The sequence below is a fragment of the Camelus dromedarius genome, chromosome X (assembly GCF_036321535.1).
Source record: "Camelus dromedarius isolate mCamDro1 chromosome X, mCamDro1.pat, whole genome shotgun sequence".
Classification (NCBI taxonomy): Eukaryota; Metazoa; Chordata; class Mammalia; order Artiodactyla; family Camelidae; genus Camelus; species Camelus dromedarius.
The window spans coordinates 24,777,112-24,789,435 of NC_087472.1; the positions used below are offsets into that span (position 1 = coordinate 24,777,112).

General features: G+C 35.7%; 1 protein-coding gene across 2 annotated transcripts; it reads right to left on the reverse strand.

Annotated features, from left to right (window-relative positions):
- Window positions 1-2,793: 2,793 nt before the first annotated feature.
- On the reverse strand, window positions 2,794-11,567 carry MCTS1 (MCTS1 re-initiation and release factor). Of its 2 annotated transcripts, none has more exons than XM_010991651.3 (6): window positions 11,226-11,567; window positions 9,755-9,907; window positions 9,118-9,215; window positions 6,225-6,358; window positions 3,768-3,835; window positions 2,794-3,001 (listed from the first exon to the last, which is right to left on the reverse strand). In XM_010991651.3, the coding sequence occupies exons 1-6, from the start codon at window positions 11,234-11,236 to the stop codon at window positions 2,920-2,922; spliced, it is 546 nt and encodes a 181-aa protein (XP_010989953.1). In that variant the 5' UTR covers window positions 11,237-11,567; the 3' UTR covers window positions 2,794-2,919. The 2 variants fall into 2 exon arrangements, with proteins under 2 accessions (XP_010989953.1, XP_010989952.1); XM_010991650.3 differs by lacking the exon at window positions 11,226-11,567 and adding an exon at window positions 10,600-10,823.
- Between the last annotated feature and the right edge of the window lie 757 nt (window positions 11,568-12,324).

Consider the following 12,324-nt stretch of genomic DNA (forward strand, 5'->3'; position numbering starts at 1 on the left):
TAATTTACAAATTTTGATGACTGAAATTAGAAAAGTATTAGTAACTTCCTACTGGCTTTATAAATTGGTATTGGGCTATTACCATTACCCAAATTTTTTCAAATGTAAATTTACTCACTAGACTGGAAGCTCCTTAATGGCAAAGGTCACTAGTGTATTATTCATCTTTGTGCCACACACCTAAAACCTAGATGTTCAATAAAAGTCCACTGAGCTGAACTAACCTTGGCTGAGTAAAAGTGTATCAGATACACAAAAATGGCTAGATTGTCAGTTGGCTTGACACAAAATTAATTCTGAAATTGAGAATAACTGAAGACACACTGCCTGTAAGAAAACAGGCTCTCCTTGTATTCCTACTCTAAGGAATGTGGGTAAACTAAGTTTCCTTTAAGCATAGTGCATAAAGAGACTGAGCTATCTGCTAGTTTAACCTCTGAATTGGCTTCCCTGCGTGACCTAATAACATTTAGAACCTGAACAGGCTCCCACGTGCAGACTGACACCCCTGATTAACTCTGTGACCTGAGGCCTCAGACCCAGCGGAAGCAGGAAACATACGTATTTAGTCCACATTACCAAGGCAACAAAGTCAATATACCTGGACACAGTAGAGAAACAAGCACAGATGATGCTGAATATCTTTAAAGTGTTCCCTACACCCCCCGTAACAGTCGTTAGAAATGTGGATAAATTATTTCAGAAATCAGGCAATTAAAACTTCTCTAGTATGTTGTGTGTGCTTTGTTTTTCATTGCTAACACTCCATAGCCAATCTTGGTCATTAACATTGTCTTAATACCAAAATTAAAGGTTCAAAGTTTCGTTTTGACATAAATGACTTAAATATTCTCTTTTTAAGATTATAAAGCGTTGAATAGGGTGCCTCTCCCCTAAATGGGGAGACATCTAAATTTGAAACTAGTAAGTCAGCATAAAAGAGACTATCTGTTGAAGAAACCTACCCTCAAAGATAATTTATAATTGTGTTACTGGTGAGATTATTTATACTTTTATCTACCAGGAATAAATAATACAATATAATAATATGGTAAGTCATAGAATATAACCATCATAACAAAGGAAAATATTCTACATAGAACTTAAAAAGGACATAGGAAGTAAAATATCAGGGCACCTCTCTGGGCTATAGGAAAGAAAGATTTTGGCAGACATAAGCATTCTAATTAATGATGAAGCAGGAAAAATTCTCCAAGCCTTACCCCAGCCCAGATTAAATATTCCCCCCAAATTACCAACCTTCCTTCACTCGTATCCATGTTCACCAAGAAACTTCCTGTTTACTGATTGTTTCCCCTAAGCAGATGTATCACCATAAATTAATACATTTACATTCTAACGTGGGAATCTCCAAGTCTTACAGGTTTTGTTAGTGGGAAATAGTTTTTCAATCTGAGTCAGACCCTGGATCTCTACCCCTCACCTATATTGTATCTTGGGAAGCCCAGCTGCAACAGCCAGCCAAATCGTTTTTCTCTTTTTACTATCCACCCTCACCTTTCTCACCAACTTCTAACTGTAACACAGGTCACCACAATCTTGTGAATGTCTGTATCCATCTGAAAAATAAAATCACATGTCATCTATTTGTAAACAACCAAATGAAGATGGCTGAGACATAGTGTAACAGCAATGTTATTAGGAAGAAAGGCCTGTTTTTACTTATATAAATTCATAACCATTCATTTAACTCTCAAAACAGCTGACTATTCTTACTGAAGTAGGTCCAGGGCCTTCATATGCCACTTATGATAGGTGCTACACATTCTTTAGGGAATACTGTGGGGACCCAAATCTGGAAGTTATAGGCATCTGTGTAGTATGATTTTACCCAGCTTCAAGAGAGGGCATTAAATAAATTGAACCTGAATCTGATCAAGCCTATCTGTTTACAGGCTATCCAGGGGCATAAAAACAAGTTAAATTACTTTATGGTGATACAATCAACAAAATCCAGAATGTGGGAGGAAACTCTGTAAGACAAAACAACTAGAATTTCTTAAATAATTAATTTAAAGAAGGTAGAACTGATAGATTAAAAGAGACTTAAATAAGTAACAACCAAATGCAATATATGGACTTTGTCAGATACCAATTTCAAGCAAACCAACAGTTAAAAAAAATTAAAAAGAGAAACGGTTAAGTCCATTTGTCACACATTTGAACACAGTCCAGATATTTGACCATATTAAGAAACAGTTAAATTTTTTAGGTGTGATAATGATATTGTGGTTATGCTTTTTTAAAAAACACTTATCTTTTAAAGATACATATCAAGGTAATTATGGGTGAAATGATATACCTGGGATTTGCTTCAAAATAATCAGGGAGTAGGGTGGGAAGAAGTTGAGTGAGACATAGATGAAATAACACTGGCCATGAATTAAAACTGGGTGATGGATACAGAAAAGGTCCATTATACTGTTCTCCCCATACTTCTGTATATGTTCAGAATTTTCCATAATGAAAAGCTAAACAACACAAACAAAAAACACACAAAAGAGAAGGGACACTTCTAGGTGCCCTGGGGTAATGGGATAAAAATCCCAATCTAGCTTCCAGCCCCATTAAGTAGTCAGATTCTCTGCGGGATCAGCCACACACTGGCAAGTTCACTTACTGAGTCTTGCCCTTCATCTTACATCATTAGCCTAAGAAAGAACATTAAGTTGTCTGAGTTTGGTTACTTACCAGATACCTTTTAATGTCTAAGTTTGTTACCCAAATTTAGCTGGAGTTTAAGAAAAACTAAAATAATCTTTGAAGCTAACAGAAGTTTAGCATCTGTTTAATTTATTCAGCATAACCACAGAGGTATTATCTTCATGCTGTGACACAGACACAAACACAGATACAGCACAATATCCATATTTAGCCCAAGCACATTCCTTCTGAGGCTCATTTATATGTCTTCATATGCCACAGCCCATCATTTAAATAATGGATATTTTCAATGCCAATTCCTTTGTTGACTTTCTCACTGCAGAAGGAATAAAGCACATAAACATATTGTTACGTATTTCTATAGGCCTACTCATGGTAAATATAATTCAGGGTGCACTGCTATTTTCCAATTATTGAGCCACATGTAGGAAATTTATTTATATTACACTAACATTATCATCTATATTAAACTACATTACTCTGCTGCAGTTAATGTCTTAAAGTGATTCTAGTGATCTAACTAGTGGGTCTACAGAAACAGATTAATGATGTCACCATACCAGGAGAATATCAAAGTGTTATAATTAGCTCTGAAATAAAATTAGTAGGAATAATTTAATCAGATGAGTTGCAATGTTTTTAAGTATACTGACTATATTTTGGCAACATATCTTTAATATTTCCTTAATATTTTACACCACCAGGTCAAAATAATAAGATGAATACAGTGTGGTGCTGAATTACGTCACTGTTTTAAAAACTAGCAGCCAAACATCTTTCCCCACACCTAATTTAAATCACACTAAATTTAAAAGTTCCTAAAGTACCACACACATATATATAAAACAGCTGTATTGGCACACGGGTTCTTTTCAGAGTGCTTAAGAAAGAACGCAATCCCAGAGATAAAATCGGTTTCAATGGCTTCTTTAGTGCTAGGAAAAATCAGAAATGAGGCTTCTATGCTTAAATATTTGTAAGATGTGGTATGAATGAGAGCAAATTTCACCTGTAATTCTGATGCTTCCTGCATAAGTTACCTATATCTCAAAAGCTAAGAGGGCCTAATGTGAGAAACTTACATATCTTCTGCAGACATCTTCATGACTCCAACACACAGAGCATGCTGTTTTCCTTCTGCCATGATTGCCTGAAAACACACAGCTAAGAAAACTATTTATCAATCGAAATAGTTTGGAGAGGGGATGTCATGTTACTACTTAAGCCACTTTGAAACCAATTTGCATCCTCGCCTAGACCATTAACTCCTTGAGGGCAGGGACCTAGCAGAATCTATGGGCACACTGCAAAAACTCAATAAATGCTAAATGAATGAATCTAATCACCATTCTTGGTCTTTAAGTCAAATGTTAATACTATATAACCCAATGCCAACAAAAGGAGAAGAGGAAGAAGATGACATGAAAAAAAGGAGATAAAATTTCTTGCATATAAATATTAAAACTGAAATAAATATCAGTTGTTCTAGTGCTTTAATCACTAAATGGTGGCTTTATATAAAGGACACATTAAAACAATAATTATATATCCAATCTATCTTTAAGAGCCCGGTGTAAGTTTCAATCTATCCAGAATAACCAGAATGTTCTTGGTTATCATTTGAAGTGTCTAGAATGTTAAATACTGCAGTACATTTTTTTTTAAAAAAGTAAAGCTTCAAGGGTATACAGTATCTCTCTGTATGAGTATTGCAACTTTCAAAAATTCTACAATTACTTCAAAATAAAGATTATTTTAAAAGTAAACGCTAGATACTAGGAAAATTTTCCACTTAAGGGAAACTCCAGAACTATAAACTTAAAAAACTTAAACAAATCATAAACACAAAAGGTAACCTGTCCTCACAGATTACTTTTCTCCATTGGTGTTCAATTCATTCATTCATTCAGTGTTCCACAAATATTTGAGCACCTATTATATGACCAGTATCTATGTCAATACAAACTGTTCCTAAGATATAAACATACAACTTACACTACCCCTTAGATATAACTGCCACAAGAGAGGACACCCTCCTTTTGAGCACAGGACACACTCTTAAACTCACCCCACTGGCCTTCCCACTCCACAGTGATTTCCCTATTCCTACCAAGTATGGTTCCTTTTCTCAATGAGAAGCAAATGGCCAGATCTATGATAAACAAGAAGATGCCTTCCTGTCCAGACTAGTTAACAAAAAACTATTTAATCTAGCAGTTTGAGTTTTTTGAGATCAAGCTATCCATTCTCATTGCTTGGCTCTGCAGTAAACCTTTCTCTGCTCCAAACTCCTATGTTTTGGTTTGTTTGGCCTCACTGTGCATCAGGCATATGAACTTGCATTTGACAACAGATGCAGCCCTTGAGCATTGTCTCCAAGTTAATGATCCCACAAAGTTGGAGAAGATGGGTAGCTGGGGAAGAAAGAACAAAGTTGCTCACTATGGAATGATTTTAAAATGTCATCTTACTGACAGGAGGGTATGAAGTAAGCAGTCTTGACTACAGTCTGTACTGATTTCAACTCTTTATGGTAAATAAATATTCCCTATCTTTATATTTTCTTCTTATTTTATGTGAGTTTTTACTTGCCCCTCTCTTGGCCAAGAAAAAGAAAAGAAAAGAAAAAAAAGAAAAAGAAAAGAAAAGAAAAAAGAAAGAAAGGAAGGAAGGAAGGAAGGAAGAAAGAAAGAAAGAAAAAGATTTTTTTAAACTGTCAGACTGTCAGTTTTCCTGAACACAGATATAGTATCCCCACCTCCGCCCTTTGTGTTCCCATCAATTTTAGTTCACTGTTACGCAGAACATTTTCTCCTTTTTGGTCATCAAGATGATAATTCATCACTGGGTTTCATGTTCACAAATAAACTGAGGGGAAAAAACTATTTAATCTAGAATATAACTGAAACAGCACTGCAGAAATAGAAATAATGCAGAATTATTCAGCTACATCATGTGCTGAATAGATCCTTAAGGACTGTCTGCAGCTTTAACATTTCTCCTTGAGAAAACATATTCTGAGGCCCAAACAGCCAACTTAAAAATGAACTTTTATTTTAAAATAAAAGTTGGGGATTGCCAATATTTCCTACTACTCACTTCTAACATTCTACCTGGTGCCTAAGATCTTTTCCCTTTTGAGTGCTTTTACTCCAGTGTATCTAGGGTAAGTCAAACGTAAAAGTAGCAGTATGATGTCCAAATAAGAGATCCAATCACATCATATATATCCTCTCCATTAAAAATCAATAGTTTTATACTGGATCCTGCACCTAATAACATTGGGCCTAACTGAGCTGAAATGTAGCTGGGACCCTTTCATTACTTGTTCTCATTTAACTTCTAAAATGGGACATAATTTAGCCTCAAGAAATAATGTTGCTTCCCACATCTTCAAATGTAACCAAAAAAGCATGAGACAACAGTAACAGTAATCTCCAAAAAAGTACATCTAATGTTCTCTTAGATGGTAGATCTTTCAGTAATAACAAGAATACAATGAACACATTTTTTCAACAGTTACAGCCTGGGAAGGATACAACAATCGTATCTACTGCAGCAGGGTAAAGTTTAGCTCCAGGAGAAGTTAAGCCTGGACACATGATATTTGCTCCACTGAGTACAAATTTGATGGCTCCCTTATCAACCTGCTGGTGTGGCAGGATAAAAGGATCTAGAAGAAAAGAAATACATTATATAAGTTAATAAGACTAATGACTCAACAGGAAAAGCAAAGGACATCAACAAATATTTCCCCAAACTGCAGTACTCTGATGGATGTAAAATGAAACTGAAACACCCTCCTTCACCTATCAAATTGATATATATTTTTAAGTAATTTCCGATGCTACCAAAGAGTGTAGGAAAATTGACTTTCCCATATACTACTAGAAGGCTTATAAATGGGTACAACCTTTCTTTAGGACTACTTGGCAACATGTACCAAGAGTCTTGAAAAGGTCAAACTCTTTGACTCAGTAATTCTACTTTTAGGACTTTATCCTAAGAAAAAAATGAGAGATGCACAATATATTTAGGTAGAAAGATATTCATTACAGCACTAATATTTATAATAGAAATAAAGTAGAATCAACCTAAAGGTCCAATAATAAAGTAAGAGCTAAATGACTTACGGTATGTCTAAAAATATCTATATAATAGAACCATGTTTGGAGAATATGTAATACCCCAAGAAGTGTTCATAATATATCTTAAGTGAAAAAAGCAGAATAAAGAACTGCCAAAAAGATCAGTGGTTGCTAAGGGCTGGAGGAGAGGGGGAGGTGGGAGGGATAAATAGGTAGAGCACAGAGGATTTTTGGAGCAGTGAAACTATTGTGTAAGATACTATAACAGTGCATACATGACATTATGCAATTGACAAAACCCACAGAATGTACAACACAAAGAATGAACCCTAATGTAACTATGGACTTTGGTTAATTATAATAATGTATCAATATTGGTTCATCAATTATAAAAAATGAAGCACACCAATGCAGGATGTTAATAATAAGGGAGGCATAGGAAGGAAGTATATGGGAACTCTGTACCCTCTGTTCATTTTTTTTTTTCTGTAAACCTAAAACTACTCTAAAAAAGTCAACTAATTAAAAAAAACTATATAACAAAGAGCCCAATTTAAAAAGGAAAAAATTATACATTTACATATCTGCACACACACAGACATACACACACAATACAGGAAATAACTGGAAGCACACTGACATACTAAGGGTGGTTATCTCTATGTCATGGGAATACAGGTGATTTTATTTCTGTATTTTCCAAATCTCTAGAATGAACATGCATTCCTTTCCTTTCATAATCTTAAAAAATGTATTTGTGTGTTTACTAATAATTTATAACCTAACAATTAAATAATCTCTGAAAGATTTAAAACAATAACTGTGAGAAAAACTTTTTGGCCTCTCAGGGCTCTCTAGGAATAACAATAATTGGTAAATGTATTCACTTTAATGTCTTACCACTAGCCCTTCCACTAGTCAGAGAACAAATAAGTCTTTTTCCTATCAATACTAGAAACTAAACATCTCACTGGAAGAAAGAAATGTGAATGAATGAATGTGCTTAAAAGCCATAATTTTTTCTAGATTTCCATCCACTTTAATATCTGCCCTTTAATAATAATGATGATGATAATGATGACGATGACCCTGACCATGACAATGACGATAAGTAGTAGTAGTGGTCATTTATTGAATAGCTACATTGTAATAATGGCTATGGTATGTTGAGCACTTACTATGTTCCAGGCATTGTTAGGTGCATTATACGTGTGTTACTAACTCATTTAAGCCTTACAACCAGGGGAGATGTAATATACAATTGTCTCCATTTTTAAAGATAAGGAAACAAGACTTAAACAGGTTAAGTGATTTGATAAAAGTGACTTGTACTGAGAATTGAGCCCAGATCTGCCTAACTCCAAGTTCACATTTTTAACCACTATATTATCCTGCTTCCTGCACAAGAATAACTTTAAGATGTTCTAAAAGGTTGGTTCCCAGCAAAATATTATTAAATAGGAACATCTTTTTCTTCCAACTTATTGTAAAAATGCTTAACATATAGAAAAACTGGAAGAATAGTTCAACAAACACCAGGACACCGTCTCAGATTCAACAATTGTTCATTAACACTTTGCTGTATTTGCTTTATCTCTTTCTATTTATGCACACGCCTTTTTTTCTTCACCATTTGACATTTCAGAAATAATGCTTCACCATAAATAAGCACACGTGCCAGATACATACTGACTTGAAAGGCAGAAATTTTACTTCACAGTTGAAAAATTCTCATGCATCAGGATTGCATCTTCCTTTGGGTTTTCTTTTGTAATGTACTCAATCTAACAACATGCAAATGTGGGTATGTAATAAACATTATTTTGTTTCTTAATACCCGAACATGGCACTCAACTAACAATAACTAGGTCTCCCACAATTAGCCCATACTTTCCCTTAGATAGAATTATCTCTGTGAGGCAAATCTGGAAACAAATTTAAAAGAAAATGTTCACAGCACTTATCACAGTTTGTGAATATATATTTGTGTAATCATCTAATTGTTGTCTATTCTTCCAACTTGACTATTAGCTTCTTAGGACAGGGATCATGTCTGTCTTTGCTTCCTATCACATTCTCAGAACCTAGCTCAGTGCCTGGCACAAAGTTCAAAATATATTTGTTGAATGAATGAATGAATGAATGCTCTTCCTTGAGCTTTCTGGAATGCATAATGAGAGAATCTGTATTTTTCAGATTTGCCACAAGATGGGGAGGGGGATTCATTTTAGTTTTATATTCCATGTAACCTAGTACTCATAAATAAGTTAACTACCAGAAGTCATGTTCAACTCCTTTTGTGCCTTTCTATATCCCCAAATACATATTTTCTATCAAGACTTACATTTGTGAAGTAATCTTAGGGTTGGATAAAAAGGCCCTTCTCTTTGTCTAAAAAATAGTAACTCTCCATTTACTGTAAGGATTTCTATATGTTCATGGCTGTAAGACAAATGTCACAAAGTACCAAATTAGATATTTTCTTTCAAAAATGAATATGCCAAACATCCTTTAAGTAATGTATAATATGAAACATGCATATATAGAGAAAGTGTAGCTTTTTAAAAATTTTTTTCAATAGAGGCTAAAAAAAAGAAACACTGTTTAAACTATTTTATCTATCTTACTAGTCCAGTAAACAAAAAAAGAAAAATATGACTTGCTACAATTTTATTTCACATTTCATTATTTTAACTTTATTGTTAGATAATTAATAAAACAAATCTCTAAAGCACAAACCAAAAGAAATCCAACTCTGAATGAAAACATTTAATTAACTCTTTAATAAAACAATCAGTACACAAAGCCACATTGTTCACAAACATAAAAAAATCTGAAAATACAAATATTCATAAGCTTTAGTTACTCGTTTAAAGTAGATAAACATAATGTGAAAATAATTACATTTATTATGAGTGCAATCTAATCATAAATAGTCAGCTACTCTGAGCTTTACACAGAAAAAAAAAAAAAAGACTTACCATCGCACTATTTTGACAGGATCTTTCTTAGGCATGATTTGATTAAGCCATGGTTCAATATCTGGAAATTGCTCTATCAATTGGTTCTTAATACCCTTTATAACTGAAGTTTTCAATTGGATGCAGTTGGACACATTTTCTTTTTCATCAAATCTGCCAAATGATTTTTGCAAGGAAAAAAAGGGTATTTCTAAGAAAACGTAACAGAATAGCTAAAGGTCTTGTTAAATTTTTATGAAATAAACTGTTTTTTAAAATACTACTCCCGGGGGAGGAGGGGGTTATAGCTCAGTGGCAGACTGCATGCCTAGCATGCACGAGGTCCTGGGGTCAATCCTCAGTACCTCCATTAAATAAATAAATAAATAAATAAACCTAATTGCCCCCCCCAAACAACAACAAAAAAAAGATTTTTAAGTTAAAAAATATGTTAAAAAAATACTATTCCCCTTTTATTCTGTCCAGCAGAAAACCAATGTCTTAATGCAATATTAAAATAAACTGTCATATATACAGAATTAGCAGGGGGAGGATATGAGGCATATTTCACAGTATAATCTGTAATCAGCTACACATATGCCTTTCCTGGAAAATCTTACTCAGTTCTACCCAGGAAGAAACACATTCCTACCTATAACAAAACCTGTGTGAAAAAATAAAAGCAATACAAAACAAAACAAAAATACCCTCAAGCGTTGAGATACAAAAGACCAACCCAAATAGAACACAGAAAATCAGCCTCTTCTAAACTATGTAATCTACTGAGATTTTTTTTTATGTGATGACGATGATGGTATTTAAGATACCTATTTATTTTTGCTCAAAATGTCATGCACAAAACCCACCTTCCTTTGCCCATGTTCCCCCTTTGTCTTTGGCGTCTACTAAATCTGGAAGGCAAACCCACTAGGTAGGTTCCCAAAGAATTTTTGTCTTCCTTACACTGAATAGCCTATGGAGGAATCACGCGATTTTCAAGACAAGGTTAATCTGGCAGCTAGGCAATAGGTATGACAGGCCGCTTGCTTCCTGTCACCCAGACTCCTTCACTCCCATGACCCAGGAAGTCAAGCCTTCCCTTACTCAGTTCATAACTAATAACCACATGGCAGTGAGTGCAGCACTCTCCTCTCAGATAAAGAGGATATGCCCCCAAATCACAGTGCAAGGATGTGATTGGTAGAACCCTAGCAATGCAGATAGGATAGGGAGAGGGGGCAAAAGAGAAAGAGTAGTAAGGAGAAAGAAAATGAGAGTGGGAAGACCGAAACCCGATTGAGGATTAGGGTTGAAAAGCTTAAAAAAGTATTGCCAAGTTGCGAGTGAGAGCGTAGTACTATAGAAAACCTTAGGGAAGTAAGGATGGCAGGGTCGGGGCAGAGAGAAAGAGGATCTTTGCTCTCGCCCTCTTCCCCACCCCCACCCCCACCGTTTTTGTGAGCAGCCGATGGAGGCCACAGCATGTCCTTACTTCTTGAACATGATCCAAGGTGAAGGGGGTGACGATAGGGAAGGGCCTGAAATGGGGAAATACTGAATTAGAAAGGGGCCGGCAGATCCCCTTACACGAGTAAGGCCGGCACTGACAGTCGGAGCAGTTGTCGTTCTCCGGAAAGGGAGACAGCCGGCCGCACTTTACGGTTCTCGGTGAAATTTGACTACTTCCGCTCCTCTAAACACGTCGGCGGTTTTGCCGGCCCTTTTTGGGTTACCGATCCCTATCCAGAACGGGTAGCTAAAAGGGCGGGACTTGAGAAGGAAGAGATAGAGCCATCATTCTAGTACCAGGAAGAGAAGAATGGAGGGGGCGGGGCAATCAATCAAGGCAGTGTTTAAAGCTGTTGCGTCACTACGGGCTCCTCAAAGGGTCAAGATTCTCTCGTTTTTCGTTGCACCCTACTGTTAACTTAGACAATGTTTTAGTGGGAGTGGATTTTGTTCCCTAAGACAACTGAATGGATTAGTGCTTACAGCGTGAACCTAGGCAGTCCTCATGACGTCATGTTAATGTTCTCGTGGGCTTGCCAAGTTTAGCAAATAAAAATACAGGACACCCTGCACAGGACATAAGGATTTCAGATAAACAATGAATACTTTTTTTAGCATAACTATACCTCAACCAATATTTGGGACATACTTATACTTAAAAAAAAATTGCTGCCTGAATTTAATTGGGCGTCCTGTATTTTAATCTGTCAACCGTATTCGCTGGCCACAGTGAGGTGACCCCATAGAATTATTCACTAGGTTGTTGTCCCCTGCCTCACCACATAGCTCTAAGTTGAGCTATAAATGAAGAGAGGTACTTACCTTGAATGATAGAATTGCCTCTAGGTGGTCAATACTAGACTACTCTGATTGGAGAGATAACAGCTAAAGAAACACGTTTTTACTTATTTTTATAGGAGAGTGAATAAAGGGTTTGATCAGCAAAGAAAGCATAGAAAAATACAAAACCTCAACAGGCACTACCCAGGCTGTGGGGTGGGTGTGCACTGATCTGTAAAACAAATACACCAGTCTCTCCAAGGAGCAAATGCTCTAGTCTATATTGGGGAGATGGGTGCTTG